Raw genomic sequence first — 21,765 nt, forward strand, 5'->3', positions numbered from 1 at the left:
ATATGATATGACATGATATGATTCGATCAAATTTAATTAATTGATTTGTTGATCAGGTCGTTGCTACCGAAGAACCGCTCGATTTGGACCGTCTTCGACAGCCCGAACCGATTCTGTTCTACGCCCATATTCCGCTGTACGAAGACGAACTGGCCGATCACGGTTGTTCGAAGATGGAATTGAAGATCAGATGTATGCCGTCCGGCTTTCTCATTCTGCTCAGCCATTACTTGAGAGTGGACGGCGTATTGATTCGTCTGCTCGAGACCCGCTACCGGCATTTGTACGGTCGCACGTACGTGCTGCGCGAGAGGACACTGAAGCGCAGCAATTTCGACCAGCTCACCTCTGCCCAGCTTCGGATGGTCATGAATCCAGAGCAGTTGAGTGCAAATTTGCCGCCAATTTCTGTCATCAGCGAACGTTTGCAATTTTGAGAGAGTTCGTTGGTAAGTGAATTTTGGTTGTTGCTCTTGTGGTCTTCTCTTTTGACAACTTTTCGAATATTTCTTCTTTTTCTTCGTCAGTTTGTACTTGTCTGCACATAAAATCCAATGTTAAATCCCCCTTGCGTGCCCTGTACAGATACTGTCCGTTGTCGTGTGGGGTGGGTGGGTTTGTGGAAAAGTTTCTTCCTTTTGACAATGACGGTTGTATATGTTGTGCGCAATTTTGAGAATATATTTGCTCACTGACCTATGCTATGTGTGTATGTGTGGTTAATTGATTGCAATGTTAAAATTAATCCGATTGATTAGCTGTTGTTTATTTTGTTTATCAATCGAAGAACGTCGATCTGTTGCTGCTACATTCTGCAGTGTCGATTGAATTACAAGCCCGGAGGAGGGCAGCTGTTGTTGGTGTTCTGTTGTTGTCACTTTTTAGTTTCTTTTGTCGATTGGCGCTTTCTTCGAACTTTGAACGAGCTGTACCGCCAATACTCGACTGGGGTAGATTTTGCAAGCTTATTGAATTTGAATTTGAATAGCCCACGTTGTTTTTCTTGTCGTTGTTGTTGTTGTTTGCAATTTTTCGATTGCGAAATCTCTTTCCCAGGCGTAGAATGGACGAAATTGGCGACTGGCTTTCAACGCATTTCGGCTCTTTGGTAAGCGTTCTGCAGCAATTGAAGAAGGATAAATTGGGAAAAATGAATTTGTTTCATCAAAGAAAAAAAAACCTACTTACTGCGTGGAAGAGGAATCGTCTTCGGCTGCGGTTATTGTACTTTCGTCTTCGGTGACAAGAGCTGAAATTATTCGGACCACTTTATATACATATATATATACATATTTATTTATTTATTGTGCTTGTTTTCTTTTATTACCTGTGACAGTTTGGTTTTCGAAACTGTAAGACGAGCAAGCTGGTGGAGATTGGCTTTTCCGTTGCCGATCAGCCGGTATCAAATTTTCCCCGTCATCATTGTCACCATCATCATCATTATTTCCTCCTCGTCTTCGGTTCATCTGTTCGCTGAAGACCATCAAACTGTGGAAACTGCTGTACGCGATGCTTGACATTGACCGCCTGTGGTCTGGTTCGCTTATCGACGGTGTTACCGATCTTCTGGGCAAGTTGACCGTTTGGTATTGTTGTTGCTGTTGTTGTTCTTCTCCACGGCAACAGCGACGAGTTTTGCTGCTTTCTTCGTCGCAATTTTCCTCACTTCGGCATGCGGATGACGCATGTTCGTCTGCTTTGCTTCTGTCAAGCGAAAAAGCGAACCGGCTCATGCGCAAGCAAGGAAATTAACTCAATTTTTGCACACCTACTTTATTGACAACGACGGCGATTCGGGCTGGTCGACTTTGGCAACTGTGGGCGGGAATTTTTTGGTGATGAACAAATGTCCCGGCGAGTGACTTTCCCGATGACTGACCAACGCCTCGCAGCTGATCCGCGGCTTCTCGTCGGTCGGGCCCACGTATACGCCACCGTAGGGTCGGTCGTCGTCGCTCGCCTGCATCATCACCGTTTCTCTTTTCGAATGGTCGTCCTCCACTTGGTGGACGCTGGTGCCCAGTTTGGCGGAGTATTTCAAAATGGCCAGCGTTTCTCGACGAACCTGTGCGGAAATTGTAAAATCGGTTCTTCTTTCCGTTCTCCAAATCGAATCTACTACTACTTACCGCACTGAGTCGCCTTTTCAGAATTCGTTTCTCCTTTTCTTGGCGGAGAATTTGCTCCCGGATATCTTTGTTCAACATGCGGTTTTTGTTGATCACGTACAAAGAGCGCATCATCGCTCTGGGGTAGTGGATCGTTGGGTCGCGGTGGCTTTGCATCAGTTCGACAATTTTCGGCACGAATACAAGCGCCAGAGTGACCGTCGTGCAGAAAATGATGAACATTGAAATGATGATGTAGCACTCGTTGATTTGATCTTGCAATATGAACGAAATGGCCACGCCGACCCCGCAGACGAGCACCACGTTGTAAACCGACATGCCGATGTATTTGCTGTCGTTCAACGCCGGCACGTTCACGTTTCTCGTTTCCCATGCTAAAAAGCAGCCCAGCACGAGAAATATCCCCTTGTAGCCGTACAGCAGCGCCTGGAACACGACCGTGTAGTCGGTTTTGCAATATTCGATGGTCGGTTTGATCAGCATGTTGGATCGTTCATCTTTCTGAAAAAAAACAGAAATGTGGCAATTTGATTGACGACGACAAAAAAATTTATTCATTTGCTTGTGTTACTTCTGTCGGCAGTTGTTTGACAGCCATTTGCATAGGATCGATGATGAGCCAGGTGCTCAGGATGAGCACGTCGATCAGCAACAGGACGCCGACAATCAAGAACAATTTGTAATCTTTGATTGCCTTTTTGTGCAAATGGATGTCGTTGAAGATGGAATGAACCCGCCACGTTTTGGCAAACATTGAGCCGAATGCGAGTGTGAATCCAAAGCAGAGGATCCAAACTTTGGCCTGTTAAGCATAATTAATTTGTACAGAAATGATGAGATAACTTGCGTATTCTTACAGTGCACATGCGACTGTAGTCCAACTCGGATACCATGTTAGTGTCGATTCCCAAAAGAATGACACTGCAATAGGTCATGATTGAGCCGAGAATGATCAGATTGTTCACATTTGGGCTGGACATTTTTATAAATCTGAAATGAGCTTTTTTTTTGAAAAAATGGAACTTGACTAGTTGCGACAATTTAAATGATAAATGATTGTTGTACTTTTGGATTGGATAGAATTATATATATATATATATATATATATATATATATATGACAACAAATGGAAAGAAAACATCCTATATATATAACGCACATACTTGTGATTTCTGAAGTAAATATTGACGGTGAGAAGAGCGATGGCAAGCATGATGCATATTGCAACCAGTGAGCACATTATGTAAAATACTGAATAATCGACATAACGACGAATGATAACTTCTTGGATCGCGTCAGCTGGCGGGGAACCGTCTAAATATAATACAAAAGAGGATGAATAATTTTTTCTATTTGCTTCGCGCTTTTTCGGTATTTGAAAATTTGATACTCTGCCAGATTATTCGTTGTCCAAACAAAGTGAAACGATCTTCTGCCCCGTCGTATTCTCCGACGGCAGTGTAAGATTGATCTGGAACATTTGTTGAAATGAAATGATTGCACAGAGTTGATGAAAATTGAATTATCACTTTGAAAGCGTACGATTCGAATTCGTCCGAGACGTTCGTTTTGGTAAAAGCGTACTTTTCCCTATGAAAATTGCAGTTGAAAATTCAACAATCATCGAATTGTTTGTTTGTGGTTCACAAAACTTTTACCGTAACTCCTTCGAATTCAAGCGAATCTATCGCTTCCATCAGTGCTAGCTTCCAGGCACCCATCACGTCACGATCAGAGTCGAGCAGATCTTGTTCCGGGTTGAAATGTTTGCCTCGCATCATCATCGTGGTGATCAGATTTTCCGCCGCTTGAGCAATCGTCCACAGACCGTCATAAACGTAGCCGTGGTATTTGCTGTACTGACAGTGTGGCGGCTTGCATTTGGCTCGATATTCGGCATCATATTCTGCCGCAGTCTGTTTTTTTATTTGGATTTCTACTTTACGCGTTTACAATGAACGACAAAAAAAACCTCCCTCTACCTTGTCACTCCAGACTCTGGTTGTATCAGAACGGATAACGGTGAACCGAAGGGCGAAGTGTCCTTCGAGCGCTTTTCGAAGTTGAAATCTCGAGCAGGGTAGCTGATCAGTTTTCGATAGCCACCAATAGTCTTGATGATAACCGGGTATAATCCACACGTATTCAGGACCGTACAATTTTTGACTGTATGCCTAAAATGTTCTATTGCACTTTTTCTTTTCATAACCAGTATTCAAACCAGCTCTTTGTGATAAATACGTGTATAAATGAATAAATGGCTTGCACACCTCGCAGAATACTGCGGCTGCCAAAGATACGTTAAATTCACCGATTATTATTCGAGCATCTTTTGCCTGGAATTGTGTGACTTTTGTTGAATTTTCTGTTTCAAACGAGGAAAAGCACGTTTTTTTTACCTTGAGATGCTTCAAACCTTCTCTTATGTTCATCTTTGTCGATGAAAATCCATGTGTTGCCAAAATTGCAACGCCGTGTTTGCGTTCGATTGCTGTCGTGAACGCTTCCATGTGCTAGTAATAATGGGAAATGTTACTTTTTAGAAAAGGGGAACAAATCATTTAATTATCTGTTTCAATGGCGCAAGCAATTTTTAATTTCAAGTATTATGCAGCTCTCAAAGTGATTCAACAGTTACCGTGTAACTGAGTAGAGTTTTTTGAAAGTTTGTGTAAGAGTGGAGTTTTTTTCTTTTGAAAATCACATCATCACTATTGGTGTTGTGGGAAATCCAAGAGATCAGATCTTACAGGAGCTTTGTTCGCTTTGCAAAAGACAAAAGACTGTTTCTAATAGTATCTGTTGTTAGATGCTAGGTAGTAGAATTCGCTTGGAACACAATTGTCGTTCGTATTCTAAGATTCATCCATCCTTTTGATTGGAGAACAACTTTTCCAAATGGAACGAAAACAGTTGCAAATCAAATGTGAGAATTCGTGAATTTATACTTTTAATAATTTTCAAAGACCAAATGACGAGAATTTTTTCTTTTACGTGAACTTGTTGAGGCTCTCTCTTAGTAGTGTGCAGATTGAATAAGATTTAAAATAGTGTGGAACGAAAGTAGTTAAAATCTATGGAAATTTTATACCAACTTGAAGAGAAGAAATTTCATTTGTTGTCTACGCATACGCGAATTGCGAAATCTGATTTTGAAAGAGTACGTAAATGGTTGTGGAATTTTTTCTTTTTCTCTTTTTGCAATCCTGCAACCATGTTTCAATGATCGATGGACTTCCAGTTATAACAAGACAATCGAATTGTGCGCATTAATCAATAATTGAGAAACGATTTTGAAATTGGCTGAAGCTGAAACTGAAAGTAGCAAAATTACACTGTTCAATTTAACGAATTAATTAATCCGTAGATGCTTGAGCTGTAGTGTATTTTGTTTTGTTTTGCATTTTTTTATCTTGCATTCTCTGTCACAGCTACACTGCTTGTCTTCATGGATATGGAATAGACAATAAATAAATACACTGTTTGCTGATGTGTAATGAATTTCAGTTTAAACTGTTTATCGCTTATTGCTTGTTTGTTGTTATTGTTATGGTTATGGTTATTGTTCATTACCAGTGAATGCCTGGAATCGTCGTTTTGTACAATTGCACCCACTTTGGTCCAGTTGAAGTGGTGTAGGAATCGAATTCGTGCTTGCAGTTGATCCCGGTGTCCAGGTACTATTCTGTAGAACGTCTGGTACATGTCTTTACTGTCTCGACTCGAGAACATGGGATGGTTTTCAGCGTAGGAAAGCTAAATTCAGGCAAAAATATGTAGTTTGTAAGAAATTTTGCAATTCATTGTAATTTTACTTGGACTTTGTGCCAAAAGTTGGCAGCCATGGCGACCAATTCATTCGTCCTAGTGCATGCTCCACCGAATATTGCCAACTTTTTTCTCTCTTCGTTCATCATGTCGAAGAAAGATTTCATGCCCATGGACGGTTTACACTGAAAATAAACCCAACAGTATAATAAAACAGCAGTTTTCTGCACAGTAAAGATTTAGTAATGAAATTTGAAAAATGAATTTGTTGTGCTAGCGAATATATCTCATTCCGGTCAAATTATATATGTGTAAAAATGACACTATTTGACCGTGTGAAGAAAAATTGCAAGCGATCCTGAATTGAGCCATTATACTACATTGCGACAACATGTTGCCATTAACAGAATGTGGTAAATTCCTTGGAGATTCATACTGTGCGCTTGCTTGTCGCAGTGATCATTTTGTGGAATGGGCAGACCCCTCTGTTCGAATCGACTGCTCTCGTGTTGCTAAAAGCTTGAAAATATCAACGAAACGTTGTGTGCAGTAGTTAGTGGGTTTGATGGACAATTTGGAATATTTTCTTCTCTTTTTCGACAGATCGAATATGCCCCCAAAAGTTCGGCGGATCAGAAATGAAATTGCTTGCTGTGATGTTTCAATTATTCGAAATTATGGTTTCCGGCTCGAATTGACAAATTCTTTTTTTCTTCTTTCATTCATCATCGTTAGCAGCATTTTTCCCTATTGACACTATGCGTAATGGACGCCTTTGGGATGTGTTGTTGTCCAGCAACAGCAGTTTTCTATACGATGCTATATTTTCCAGATATTTGTTTTTTAATATTAACAGAGCGAGGAGCATACATGTAGCGGTTTTGAAGTTTGCGAGTTGTCGTGGTCTCGTGGTGGGAATTAGTTATAAAAAAGCACATCATCATTGTCATTGTCATCATCACTGCTCGGACATGAACATGACAGAAGATACGTGTGTTGAAATTCTTTCGTCTCGTTTGTTTTCTTATAAGCCTCAGAGGGAAAAGAAGTGTTGATCTTTTTTTTTATCTTATTGCGTTGTCACAGCTTGCTTGCGCTTACGTGAATTATTTGAAATGCATGGAAAAATGCGTGAGCCTGTTCGGTCCGATTGATCAAGAACAATCAAATGCTCGAGTGGAAACGGTGAAGCGACACCGATGGGAAGTAGAATGAGGAAGAAGTTTTGAAGAGGTTTCTTCATTCAGTTAGAAAGATTCATTTATGAAAATGACCGATTTTTTTATTTCAGAAATGTTCTTGTTTTGAACGGTTAATTTGAATATGTGTTTAAAATTATTATGACTGTTCGTTGGGATTTCGTAATAGAATAGTGGAGATGGGCGTTGTAAAAAGAAAGTGACATTGCACGTTTTGAAGCGCTTACGATTTTGCCATTTACACGCGTCAGGTGGCTAAGTGATCCAGATTGCAAATAGAATAGAATCGATTAGGCTAACCCAAGCAAACACTGCACTCTGACATTTTTATCGGTGGTTGGTGAATGTTTGCGGCCGTTGACAATTTGCAAATGCGCTTTTCTTGCTGTATACTATATTATTTCACGACTAGACCAAAGAGACTAGAAAAGGAGGGGTCCTGGAGGGCAATCAGTCAAACCATTTGTTAGTCTTGGATTTTGAAGTTATAAATGAAAAATTTGTCATGCGTTACACTTATATACATATCATATAATATACGTGAGAAACGCGAACGGTTATGAGGAAATTATTTTTTTTCTCCAAACCTGCGTATCTTTGTTGATTAGTGTGAGGTTGTAGCCTCTTAAAACGCAAGGATGATTATTGATGTCTGCCAGGGCGATGTCTATGGCTGGACGTAGGTTCGATTCCACCGCTCCGATGTGGGTGCTCTCTTCGACACTGCTGAACATTGCACCGATGTAAAGCGGTATCTCTTTGCCAGGTGTGAACGGTCGTCGGTGCCAATGGTTACACTTTTGACAAAGCACGTCCACCGTTGTGACGATCACTGTAGCGAACACCAACAGCACCCCCTTGCATACATATCGTTCACAAGCCATCGTGGTGTTCTTGTTGTTCACTTGTCAAAGTAGAAATGAGTTGTCGTTGTTTGCTCTTCTCAGTCATCGTCTATAAAAGGAACATTATTTGCACACTTTTGAATGCGAGAAAATATATGAATATATATACATATGTGTATATATATGTATTTCCTTTTTCATTTATGCTCGTACAAAGGGGTATTTTAAAAAAATCGTTTATACTGAGTTCGAAAATTAAAATCTTATTGCAATAACTTGGATGCAGAGTGTCAGTGGGCAATGATAATCGAATACACAATGGAATAATGGGTTGTGTTGTTTCGTGGTATTTTGTTAGGTCGGCGATCCGCGTAACTTTGCTTTGCGCATGTGTGTTTGCTGCTTGAACGCAGAGCATCGGTAACAATAGCAACCAACAGTGTGTGACAGGGTAGTGGAGATGTTACTGTTAGGTTGTAGTTGGTGCACGTTCGAGCATTTTGACGTTGTTTTTTTTTCATGAATTGAGCAATCGCAAGGATCCGCTAATGAAACAGACCTCGGAGAGTTGCGCCGTCAAATGCAGAAGATTCAGCTTGAGTTATTGAGTTTCAAAGTTTATTGCCGTTGACCAATCCGAGTCGGCAGTTAATGAAGTGCAAACATTTTGACGCCCCGTCGAGATGCAAGCCTGAACTTGCCCTGAGTTGCATTTCCAACACCGCCAACAAGGTTTCGAAGGTGAAGCGGAAGGAACAGAACCAATCAACTTTGCTGTTGCGTTCAGGAAAATCAATTATTTTTCGTACTCGTTTGCAGCAAATCGTTGTTTTTTTTCTTTCTTCTCTTTTTTCATTTACTTCAACATCCGTTCGTCATTCGTGCAGTCTGTATTCATTCGCATCACTACAACACTGAAGCATCTCGAAAATTATTTCTTATTTATTCTTATTTCCCTTTGCCCCCAGGGAAAATCGAAACCCAGTTGTAAACTTGCGAGGTAATATGCAAGGTAAAAAAGAAAAGTGGCGCATTTTCGGGAAGAGGATTTTTTTGCACTCGTCGAAGTTATATAACCTGAGCCTGAGCAGCCTGAAGCTTCATCAGATGAGCTTCATTCGAAACTTTTGAACTTTTGAACGAATTGAAAATATGTTTTATCATTTTCATTTACCATTTGGAAAGTGGAGATAATTTTTTTTGATAAATGAAATTGTTTGTAGAGAATATTTTTTTCAAACAAAATTGACTTTTAGAAAGATTAAATATTCAACATTGGAATGATTTTGGTGGAAATATTGAGTTATGTATTTTTTGATATTTTTTAAATTTGTCATCACGCTATGGTGAATATGTCAAATATATTTTCGCATTCTCATTATTTTATTTATCAAAAATTGTGGTAAAACGTAATGATTCTTGCATTTTTTTTTCTGCATGCATTTCTCATGACAACAACAATATTTTATTGTAAATATTTTTTCTCAATTTCAAGCGCTGACAAATTCATTAGCTCTTTTTAATTGAAGAGTATTTCATTAGGATTTCTTAATTGGCAAACAACCAACTGCTATGTTGACTTGGGATGTTCGCGTGTTTGTGTTCACATCAACTTGCTTGTTTCTCTCAACGTGTAATTTCTGTTTTCAGCATATTTATTTATTTATTTATTTAAATACGAGGCTTTTTAATTAGCATTTGGAAGAAAGGAAACGCATAAATAATTAACAAAACAGTGTGGAAGGAGTTGCCGTCGTTATTTATTTATTTTATTTTCTTTTTGTTTTTGCTGTACCAATTTCGAATGAAATTTAATTATGCTCTTCTTCGACGTGACATCTACGAGAATGAATTGTTTCAATTTCCTTTTTATTTTCTTAATGTTGTAGCATTAATGATGATGATGATGATGATGATCATGATGATGAACGTAATGAAAAATGGTGGAATTAAATTTGTTGTAAACAAATTCAAAAACAGCAAATAACGATAAGCAGCAATTGTCTTGATATAATGTCGTATCCTTTGACAATAACCAACTTGGTAAAAATTGCAAAAGCATTTTTCCTTCAGTTATTTATATTTTTGCGTTTGTGCAAAGTTTAGTGCATGCAGAGAGATAGGTATGAAATTCCTCGACTATTTCTCGAAATGTGTTTTTGTTCGTGTTCGTGTTCGTGTTATGCATGTTCGTGAAGTTTGTCAAATTTCAACTTTCCTAAAATGCGCTCGCCTTATTTTCAAGTTGGTGAAAACTTCAAATTATGCAGGTTTCTATGGGTTTTGAAAATTTGAATTTTGTTCTGTAAACCGATGAATTTGTACTTTTCCTTTTCGATTGCCTGCATTTGTTGTAATTTGTGTTTTCCAGCCGTCGTTAGCTAGTTGGTTAGTTGATGTTGTAAAACTTTAGCAGTCGTGAAAAATTATTTATTGTTCATTCTAGTTGCCACAACGTGCCAGTGGATGTGGATGTGGATGCACGCTTTGTGTTGAGATTGATTTTTGATTAAAGCTCAGATCACCAGTTTAGACAGCAAGTCGTCGAGGTCTTTATTGGAACTTATTTGTAACCCGAAGCCAGATTTACGTATGCACAATGTAGCAGCATGCCGATGAGAGATGGAGAGAGGGAGTTTTAGCTAGCCGGCGAGCCTTAGCTGCCGATTTTGTTTGGATTTTTCCTTTCAAACAGATGTGGCGTTCGTAACAATGTACGGCTAGTGATTTTGGTCAAAGGACGAGGTGAACGGAACGAAGTGACGAAATTAAAAGTTCTAATGGAACGTTTCAAATTTATGATTGAAATGCAACAGGCGATCAAGAAAAAAATTAAATTTATTCCAGCGCAATGTGAATGGTCAATATGAGCAACTATTGTGATTTCGAATCAATTGCTTTTGGCTTTCACTAGAGTCACACTAGTAGTAGTCGGTCGGCTTGTCTTTACCTCTTTTTGACGTCTAACGTGTTTTTACGGCTACTTTACTTTATTCGTCTGTTGAGCTTAAACAAGCACTGCGCAATGGTGAAATCAAATTGACAGCAGCTTTTTTGTGAATGACGGACATCAACAACAGCAGCAGCAGACTTGGTGCACGATGCAAGAAGACTTGTCTGCTGTCGAATGTTCGAACTCTCTCTTGTTTGTGTTCATGGTTCTGTCTGTCTGTTCCATGCTGGAGACAATTGAATTATTGAATCCAAATATTTGAATTACTTTTACACTTGGTTTAATCATTCTAAATGCCGGTTGGTAAATTTGCCGGCTAATTCACTGAACGGAGGAGAGACGACGTTTTGCATCGTTCAAAAAGCATAAGTGCTTCTCCACTTTGACGCGTCCGAGTAAAGCAAAACTTATTTGTGACGACTATTTTTTTATTTCAAGAGGGACAAAAACAACGATTCATATTTATTATCAGTTTGCTCAGGGCTCACTTTTTTCCACCACCTTTTTTTGCTCAGGCTCATTTTCAGGGATGCAGTTGTATCGATCGATTGATGCAAGCCGAAAATTTGCCCAAATGTGAGCGAATCTACTTCGCGTTGAATAATGAAATGGAATTTTTATTTCATTGCTCCACAAATCTCCACTGCTAATTGTAATGAATTTCTGCTATTCCGTTGCCTGTTATTGCAAATTTTGCAAATAAACGCGTGGCAGTTTATTTTGCATTCGAATCCCAGCAGTGAAATTATTCGTACCAATTTGGCGCATTTGCTCAGATTGAAGCGACGTGAACTGCCCGCTTGGGAAGGTTGCATGTTTTGGAGCAGTCGAACTGACCGAACAGACTTGAAGATGGTGCAAATTTGAAGAATGGAATTTTTCAACGGAAAGAAAATTTCTAGTCGTCTTTGCTGAACTGCGCAATTGCCCTGCTCTTGTTGTGCATATTGTTAACACTTCTCTCTGTTCAGCATATTTTTGTTTTTTGCGAATGTTTTTCTGCTGTACATTTAGTGATATTGTTGCTTATTTTCTGAATTTGCTTGAATTCAGTTTCATCACGTTTTAATGGGGGGTTTTTTCAGAAGGCTAAGCAAGAAAAGAGAGACGGAAACTCCACTTTCAGCAGATATTTTGGAGCAGACTAGAAATTACTTGCTTGCTACTGTTACTACTACTGTTGCCGCAGATTGCTTATTCTGTTCACGTTCACGCACACCAAACTCGACAGATTTTTACATTTATCAGACACAGACAGACTATTTTTATTATTTATTATTGTGAATGGACTCAAAGTGAATAGAATTTAACAGTCGATAGATGTACATCAATCAACAAGCATAATTATTGTTTGTTCTATGCTATGTGTATATATATATGTTTAATGTTTGCTTTTGTGACGTCTCAGATCAATAGCAACATTACAATAACCTTTCTACTGTTTGTCAAATTTTTGTCGTTATGCAATTTATTGGATTCGCATAAATTTACATTGGTTTCAATCCGACTTTTGGTATTCTTTTCAATCTGCAAAAGAAAGCACTTAATAGAATTGTTGCAATTAATGAGAAATTGGCAGAGAGCATGTGTATGTATTTTTGAAGCTGAGAAATTCACATTCGGGTGAGGAAAGTATTTTCAGCAGTCAAGCAAAAATAATCACCAGTACTCATGAGAGGATAGGCAATTTATCACTCGAGCACCGCTTTACACTTGGGGTCTCTAGGTCGTTGTTTAATTTTATGTGATCCCCGTTTGTTATTTTCCATTTTTTCCCTTTCAATTCCAACAGGAGTTTTCAGTGTTCAGATTAGTTCCAAAAATTACGTTATCGAAACATGCAACAAAAGATGAATGAATATCATCCGCTTTGACGATTTTGTGATGATTGAACATGAATTTTTACGTTTATATTTCTTGTTGCTACAAATGGGAATTGTTGCACACGAACACAATGCAGGGGAATTTCAATTTATCTTTATAAAAGAAAAGAGAAAAGGTTGGTCAACTAGGGAGTGGATATTGCCTGAATTGTTTCTTATTCTGCTCTTACGGAAGCGGAAGTACAAACGAGTATGTCCTGAGTGTTGGTGTTGAAGAGTGCGAACGTTTGTTTGCCGAGATCGATTGCCAGCAGGCGTTTTTAAAGCTGTTCCCATAAGATAATTGATGAGACATTGTTCATATTTAGCTGCAACCAGTGGTTGATCACACTTACTTCTTTTTTCTACATGCTGAATACTGATGCTATGATAAAATGCGTCCGTCACCCATGTTTTGAGATAATTCTATTTATTTTTTGTTTTTCCTATACATTGATATAAAAATTATATCATATTCTGTTGGTTGAAATGGAGATATGGTTTATTTTGTTTTTGGCTTATGATGAAGTATCACTTGGATGAGGAAAATTGGCAGAGGCTTCGAATAATGATGTGCAGAGGATAATGCCTCAGAAACATGAAAATTTCAAAAAAAAGCTTTCCAAAATTCAATACATATATGGTCAAGCGTTGCAGCTCAGTACCAACGTAATAAAGCTCCGCTAACTTTTGGTGACGTGTAGGTAGGGTGTGGTTTTTTGGCAGCTAGCTAAACCCGGTTGATTGATTTCTTTTCTCTCTGTTTTCACATTTTTTCAGCTCTTTCACTTCCGTGTGTACATTTTTTTTGTATGTAAGAGATCCATTTGCAGAGATGTTATTTAAATTTCTCCCTGTTTGTTCTTATATTTGAAAATAGTAAGCAAAATGGGGTTGAATTTGTGCTTTCCTGTTGTTTGCTAGTCAATAGTACTGTTATCTTTAAGTGGACCACTAATTTTTTTAATGAAGAATGAAATTTTAAAACTTTACACTGAACTTTTCCTTTTATCAAGCCTCATCTCCTCTGTCTTTTCTGATGATTGAAGGAATTGACAATGTTTAAATTTTGAAAATTGTAGAACACAAATTCACTATTCTATAGTTTAAAGTGAATTCACAAAGCAAGTAGAAAGTGGATATTTTGAAAATTTGGTTCCGCGTAGTTTAATTTTAACAGCATTTGCAAAAAATCCAACATTTGAGGCTATTTGGAAAAATTGAAAAAATTCACAGAAAAAAATAGTCCTGTAGAGAAAGCAACGTAAAAGCTGTCGTCAAAACTTTTCATGATTTTTCTGCGATTTTTATCAGAGTTTATTGCAGTGCACAATTGTGAGCTTTTTGTCTTGAAAATTGCGTATGCACAATTTATTGCACCGCTGTTTACTGCGCAGCCGTATGTATGTAATTTATTTTCTTGGAGCAGCTGCCGCAGCAGGGAAAATGACTTCAACTATTTATTAGTAGTGAACTTCTGGTTGAAAATTTCCTATGGATCCTATGGTCAAACGATTTGAATGTCACTGTGTTCTTACACGGCAAACTGAAAGTGTTGAGGTTGTTGGAAAAGGTTTGGAAAGCCTTTTTCTTTATAATGTATATTTAAAATTAGCGAATAAATTTGTGGTTAGGCTCATGAAAAAGTCTTTTGCAGATTAACTTTAAGAGGAAAACTAAACAATGAAAATGAAATTTTATCCTTCAGGCGAACATCACCCTAGATTCACAATATTCGATTAATTGCCGTTCTTAAATAAATGCTTATCTTAAGCAAATAAATGCAAATGCACATTTCATCAGCATCAGACGAGTTACAATTGATAATAGTCGGGCTTCTTGTGCGCAGCACATTTGTGAAAGAGAAGCGAGTTAGCTAGCCAGTTAATGAATGTTAAATTTGCCGTGTTGACCGGAAGCGTAGTTTTCATTTCGCACAACTTGGATACTTTGTAATTTGCTGTTCATTTGTTGTCTGCTATTCCTGATTTCGCATGCATTGGTTGCACTTTTTGCAGCCTTGAATTGATAAATTGAATTATCTTCTTGTTCAACTTTGTATAAGCAAGAAAGAGTTCGCCTGGTGGAATAGTTAGTTGATTTGATTAATAGCACTACTAATACTGCTGCACATACGAGTGGCGCTCAAACTGGCTTCATCTTTGCAATTTGTGCGCTTTTGTTTTCATGTTTGCTTGTGCATCTTTCTCAACAGACTGATACGCAGCAGTGTTAACATGCAGAATGAACAGTACACGATGAGTGAAATTGAAACAGGACAGGATACTGTGTGGATAACATTTGTAATCACTTACAAATGTGCTTCTTTATTATTTTGCACTGTTTACAATTTTGTTGTAAAATTAATAATAAAAAGTAGCAATTGCACTGCAAAGATTGAAATGTTACTGTTAACAATGTATAGAAGTGGATGAGCAAACCTGCACTGGATGTATCTAGTATTTCCTTCAGTTTGGATGAATTTCAAAAAAAAATAGCCTGTGATTGACTGTGCAAAACTGCGTTTGTTTGTTGTATAATTTACACATTTTACATTTTGAATGCTGTAACTCTTTGTGCCTTGAATTTGTTTCTAGTTTCTAACAGCTTCCACTTTGCATATCCAAAAATTATTGTATTCCCATATTGATATATATATATATATATATATATATATATATATATATATTTGTTTATTATATTCCAGTTGAAAAGAAAAACGAATAGAAAAAAAAGGATACGTACGTTAACAATTGCCTGTGATAAGTGGAATGAAAAGGGCAAAGTATTCACATGATCAACATGATTAACTGCTGATAATTTTAAACATTACTGTGAAAAAGGAAATTTACTCACCTGTTCTGGTAGTGTAAACTGAAGTTTGGCTTGTTGTACACTAAATGAATGGTTGGAAGTAGGGTGTGGCGGCAAACGTCTTCGCTGAATGGAGATTAAAAACGAACTACTTGGAGAATGTTGGAAATCGAATGGTGCAAAATGAGCTGGCGGATACGTTGCATTTGCGTGCGCTGCTTTATTCTTTATAGCATCATTATTGGTCTGTTGCGCAGTTGAGAGAGAGAGAGAGGCAGCTGCGTTGCGAGGGTTTCACGTCAAAATCAAACCCCAGTGTATATTATGTGATGATGTTGCTGAACACTTTGAAGTTAGTTTTGAAAGAATTAGTTTTGGAGCAACTTATCAAAGCTGGCCTCCAAGCTAGTTGGGCACGTATAGCGTCAGCGAAACAATCAAATGCAATCATCATTCATCACTTTGAAAACTTTCCCACAAATCTTTTTTGCAGTTGATTATTTTTTATGATTGTTTTGATTTCCTTTGATTAACTGTATTTTTCTGATATGCTAATTTTCTGTTTGATTGTATTGAAGTTTTCCATGAAACTTTTTCACTGATGCAATCTCGGTTTTTTCGTAAATTAGAGAGTTTGGATTTGTAGTTGTTATGATTTTTCTTTCAATTTCTTTTTCTGAATCTCTGAAGTCAGAGGTAAATTTCTTCCCTGTAATGCACTTTCAACTATGATGCGTGAGACTGTTTGTCAGAGCGTAATAATTGCTAATTGGATGTCACTGAAAACTCACGGCACATTTGACACTATTTATAACAAATATTTCAAACTGATATTGGCCTGGGAAACGTGTGACAATTAAATATGCTGTTCTGTCTTATCATTGGCTGCTATTATCTATTTGTACACCGTTGCTAATCCAACAACAAAGCGAATTTGTACATATATATATATGTATATATATACATATGTATTATATTAGTATGTATATGTATTGATGTATCCTATTGTATGTATATGTATTGACTTGATTTGCTTGTTAGCGGTGTCTAGTGTCATGCGAGATGTATCGATAAATGCAAATATGAGCTGTGTTGTTAATTAATTAATTTATGCTTCTGGGTGATTTTTCTAACATTTATATTTGTTTTTTGAAGTTATTTTATGTTTAATGTTTATATGTTTAATTTTTTGATTTTTTCAAAATTTCCTTTTTAATTATCAATAAGAAATGTGAAGAGAATAAAGTTTTTCCACGCGTCTTGTAAACTTTACCAATAATACGAATCTGAAACGTAAAGTTTCTAAAATTTTATCTTCACTTTTGAGGTAATCGATGAAATACAGTGTTAACCTCAATATAACAACAATTAGTAATAGCCGACTGACAAAAATCATTGCAGCTTAGTAAAACAGAAAAATTATCTTCGCGGTGAAGCATATATTTGTGTTTTTTGATTTTGCTAACTTGATTAATATTTTTTGGCATCAGCAACTTTGATCTGATCAAAGTTTTCAATTAGATATTAGTGGCAATAATCATGGTTGAAATAAATCTACATTTCAGTTGCAAGATTTTCATGAAAAGTAGCTTTCAATTGATCCAAGGCAAAGCAAGTATTATTGATTTCATTTTCTTGCCTGTTTTGCTTTATAAAAGTCAGCTGATCTTTTGCATAAAGTGAATTTAAATGAATGAATAACTGACTGCTGCTAGGGTTTCTTTATGCTGTGTCTGTTGAATGGTTTTGCACTTTATTCATTCAACCCAGATACTCAGATGATTCCTTTTTAATACTTAACAGTCAAATTTTCTAGTACAGTAATACGATTTTATTACCATGCTTATTGTGATGTTTTGCTCAGTGAGCGTTGATCAGACACAAGTATAAATGTAAGTGCAAAAAATAAGCAGAAATCTGGCGATTTTGAACAGAGAGTTTACTTTGGTAAATTTTTTGAAAATTCTTAGTAATGGTTTTTCAAAAGTATTATTTATAATGAGTAATTTTTGTGCGAAATTGTTTTCCACTGACAGGTGCATGGTTTGAAATTTTTGGATGAAGTTAAATTATTTGTGAAATAGCTGCACTTTATGATTGACTTTGTTTCAAGTTGAATATAGCTGAACTGAACGATCGCGATCGAGCAGAAACAGTCAGAGCAGTTTATTCAGATTGTACTATTGAAACGCTTTATTTATTTTTCATTTAAATGCCTTTCAATCAATTACTGAAGACTAATTTATTTGTTTTAAGGTTATTTATGATGGTAGTAAAATTTTAATATCTTACTTTGAACTTCTTTACCTCAATTGTACGTCGGTATTTATTTTTAAGTGTTCCAATTCTCCACTTTGCACTTTTGAAAGTTTTAAATGGTTTTCAATAAATGGACATTATTTTAATTCATCAATTGGCGACTTGTAAAATTGGCAAAATTGATTTTCAAATTCAGGCGTATTTCGTTATTAGCATTTCATTAATTGTAACTAGCTTTTGTTTATTTTTAGACACTGTAAATGTACAGTTTGAAATGTTTTTAGTGACGATGTTCAGCAGTTAAGTTTTAATCATATTTTATTTTTCAGGCGACTTTGAATCGCAGCATCCTTGCTATTTTGCACTGCTATGAAAAAAATAAAAAGAAAACAAGTGTGCAAAAAGGAAGATGTTACCTTTCAAAAAAGCTATAATATTAGCAGTCTGAGGTACAATTTTAACGTGACAAACTTAATTGTACTGAATATTCGTTTGTTTTAGTGGGATGGGATACTGTTTTTGTTGTTGTTGTTGCTGCTGTTATTGAATTTGCATATTTCAAGTAGCGATTGTTACGATTAATTCAAATGACATGGGAAGACAAGACTGTTATCATGAGCAACTGAATCAACGGAACATTTGTCACTCATTTGTGAAAGAGTGGATGAAAAGAATATCTAAATACATAAATAAAAGTGGTATGGGAAAGTTAGTTGGACTGCTTGATGCGTTGCTGTGCGGTCTTGATGGCGACAAACTGATTGAAAACTGCAGCATGGAACGTGTTGTCAAACGTTGTTTGACGCGTCACATTCCATACCAATGGCACGTCATCGTTTTTCCACGATTGGGGGTCAGTGAGAAAAAAATGCGCGAAATAAGCGAAGCAGTTGGTGAGATGCCATTGGAAAAGAAAAAAGCTGCTATTTACTTTGAATGATGAAATCAGTTCGTATAAGTCGAACAGAACGAACAATAAGAGAGAGAGAGAAAGTTTTGCAGAAATGCTCACTCAGCCTGCCTAACGCCGATTGGCCTGTTGCCAACGACCGTTTTCATCTCAACTTATGGATAAAAGAAAAGCAGGTCTGCTGAATTTTTTTCTGTTAATTTTATCAGTAACTTTTCGGTTTTGCTTTTCTTTTATTTTCTGAATTTTTTTTCGAAACTGTACATGTTGAGGGGTTTTTTTTGCTCTCGCTGTTTTGTTTCTCTTCTCTTTTGTTACTAGTTTGTCAATGGCCTGTATATATATATATATATATATATATATTAGTGGTCAATATACATATACATACATATATATATATATATATATATATATATATATCTTCACAATCTTCATTTGCAGCCGAGTGGCGTCATTTTCTTTCGACAGCGCAGACAACAGCATAGCATGATGATTTCCAAGTGATTGTAATCTGATCAATCCATCTCTTCGAGATTCGTCAAATTTTTACTGCATAGCTATATCAGCTAGCTGCAGCAGCTATGTTTAGCCGAAAAATATTAACAGGAAAGAATGAATATTCATTCTTCTTCACTGCACATTTTTCCGATCCAATGCATCAAATATGAAAGCACGCGTTTGAACTGCGGTTATCTTTATGCGCATTAATTCATGATTTAATTTTTTTATTTTTTGAAGTTTAAAGTTTTATTGATGAGGGGTCTTGTTTTTTTCCACTAACAAATGTGCGAATGTCTAGAAGTGTTCAGCATTTTTGAAATGAGCTATCAGAGAAGTTTGTGAAATTCCATTATTCACCTAGTCAGTAATGTGGTACGTTCTCCTTTTTGCATGTTTGTAAAATTGTAAGCGTTTTACTTGTAGTTGTAATAAGGATGCTTCTTTTTTGCGAGATTCATATCTCCCCCTTTTTGTATATTATTCATTCATTGCATAGGTTTTTAAATTTAATAAAAAACAGCTTTTTCTTCTTGTAAATAACAATTTGTGTCAGTCAAGTGAATATTTTATATGGCGAATTTCAAATTTTCAGTATCTCTTTCACACGAAAACAATTAATTATAAGGATTAGTTTCAAGTGGTCAAAGAAAGATAATAAATGGGGAGCGGTATGGGTCTTAGTGTTTGCAGATTGGCAGATTATAAAAGAAATATATGATCTTTTTTGTATTAATACTTAAAGATTAGTATTATATTGTGATGTACATTGCAGGAAGCTTAGACGCAAACTGAAATTGTTTGCAGAAGAATGTGTGTGATTGTTTTCTTTTTATTTCACGAAAATTTCCAGAGTTTTGAAGAAAAAAAACGACTGATCTGGAGTGTAGATTTTGTTTGTAATTTTTTTCCATTCATGGGAGGAGAACGGGGAAGGGAGCAATTTGTTCAGTTGTTTGAGCTACGACAGACGGCTAGCTAGTTAGCTGTCGTCACAATGGTTAAGTTTTGGGAAAACGTCAAATTGGGGGCGTCAACGTTGAGCGTGTTTTAACCGACACATTAGCTTGTTTGGATTTTCTAAACAGCAGCACAGCGCTTCAACTTAGTGATTGATGCACTAATCAGTGTTGTCAGATAGCGATAAAATTATCGCTTGTACGAGAGCATTAAGCTGGGCTTTTCTGCTTTCTGCAAAGATATCAACCATTTTCTAGAATGGAACGATCCGACTTGTGGTAGTGTGTGTTGGCGCGTTCAAGCGTGAATTCAGTCAAGCGTTCATTGTTTATCAAAAGCTTGATGCCTTTTCATGCGTCAAGCATGTCTGCTGTGGGTATGGGTTAGAGACGATTTTGATGTTCGGTACAGTGAACAGATTTTTATTTAACGTTGATCAGTTTTTTCTGAACAACTTTCAGCTAGTTGCCTTTTGTACGAGCTTCGTCATGGCTAATTGCGGCAGACAATGATTGATTGATTGTTACAAAGTAATTTTTTAATGCTTTACAGATTATTTCTTATCTGCTGTCAAAAGATGATCTGATAAAATAAATAATTACGTTTTTCAATCTTAGCAGCTTATCGAATCAAAATAGCTGTTCGTTGAATTTTGTTGTAATTTGGCAAAATATTAACCTTATTTGTAGTCTGATTATTTTCACTGCATTTATAGATTAAGATCGTCCATCATTTTCATTTGCTTGGAAATTGTCAGACTTTTTCTTTGCTCAGATCAATTGTTTTGCCGTTTTAGAATTTTGCATAATTTAGTTGCTTTCTGTTGATCTTCCGATTCAAGCGAAGCAGTCAAGCAGATTGAAGATTCTGTCAGAAAACAAGCAACGGGCTTAGCTCATTTCGTTTGAAAATTTATTTTTCATTTGACCATTTCCTGGGGCGCCGTTGTTCAAATCCTTTGCCTACATCATCTCTGCTGCTGCTGTTGAACTTATTTGATCAGGGGACAGTTTTCATTATTGTTCCCAATGCAAACACACTGCTACATCACAATTTGCACTTGTTTTATTCAATTTTCACCAAATTGCCTCAGTTCAACTGACATCTTCTGCTTTGAAAGGCCATTTTCTCTTTTTCTTCTTTTTTTATTTATTGCTGCTGCCCTTCTCGAGCTATTTCAATTTTGCCATTTTTGTGCAAAATTGTGCGCAAATACTTGTTGAATTCAATTTATTGAGTAGTTGGTGAATATTTTTGATTTTTTAAATGGTAAAATGACTCGTAATTGTGATGTGATTTGTATTTTATTTTCTAAGCAAAATTACGAAGACACATGTGTAGATGATTGTTTTCATAATTTTACAACACCTCAGTTGGAAAGATGATTGAAAGATTTCACTTATTCAACTATTATTCATTTATTATTCATCTGAAGCTTTTCATTTAATTAGAAAAAATGACTTTATGTAGTTTATAACTTTTTTTCATTTAGTTTGAGTGATCAGAACTTTTCTATGTATTTTTTGTTGTTGTGCGGTTGTACGTTTGAATATTTTTGCCTTTGT

At 36.6% G+C, this 21,765-nt stretch overlaps 3 protein-coding genes across 3 annotated transcripts; 2 read left to right on the forward strand and 1 right to left on the reverse strand.

The window, feature by feature from the left end:
* Nucleotides 1-32: 32 nt before the first annotated feature.
* Tsp_03091 (7 transmembrane receptor) lies at nt 33-7,983 on the reverse strand. Its single transcript, XM_003379382.1, has 15 exons — nt 7,687-7,983; nt 5,948-6,085; nt 5,748-5,888; nt 4,532-4,645; nt 4,403-4,468; nt 4,115-4,306; nt 3,780-4,048; nt 3,523-3,722; nt 3,296-3,446; nt 2,990-3,122; nt 2,704-2,934; nt 2,133-2,633; nt 1,776-2,068; nt 1,328-1,707; nt 33-538 (listed from the first exon to the last, which is right to left on the reverse strand). The coding sequence occupies exons 1-15, from the start codon at nt 7,981-7,983 to the stop codon at nt 33-35; spliced, it is 3,612 nt and encodes a 1,203-aa protein (XP_003379430.1).
* A 3,517-nt stretch (nt 7,984-11,500) lies between these two features.
* On the forward strand, nt 11,501-12,181 carry Tsp_03092 (hypothetical protein). The gene is made up of 2 exons (XM_003379383.1): nt 11,501-11,712; nt 11,983-12,181. Exons 1-2 carry the CDS (start codon nt 11,501-11,503, stop codon nt 12,179-12,181), a joined length of 411 nt encoding a protein of 136 aa, XP_003379431.1.
* Nucleotides 12,182-18,424: 6,243 nt separating this feature from the next.
* On the forward strand, nt 18,425-18,772 carry Tsp_03093 (conserved hypothetical protein). The gene has a single exon (XM_003379384.1). The coding sequence runs from the start codon at nt 18,425-18,427 to the stop codon at nt 18,770-18,772; it is 348 nt and encodes a 115-aa protein (XP_003379432.1).
* Nucleotides 18,773-21,765: the final 2,993 nt, after the last annotated feature.

This window comes from Trichinella spiralis, assembly GCF_000181795.1.
Source record: "Trichinella spiralis strain ISS 195 chromosome Unknown Scfld2, whole genome shotgun sequence".
Classification (NCBI taxonomy): domain Eukaryota; kingdom Metazoa; phylum Nematoda; class Enoplea; order Trichinellida; family Trichinellidae; genus Trichinella; species Trichinella spiralis.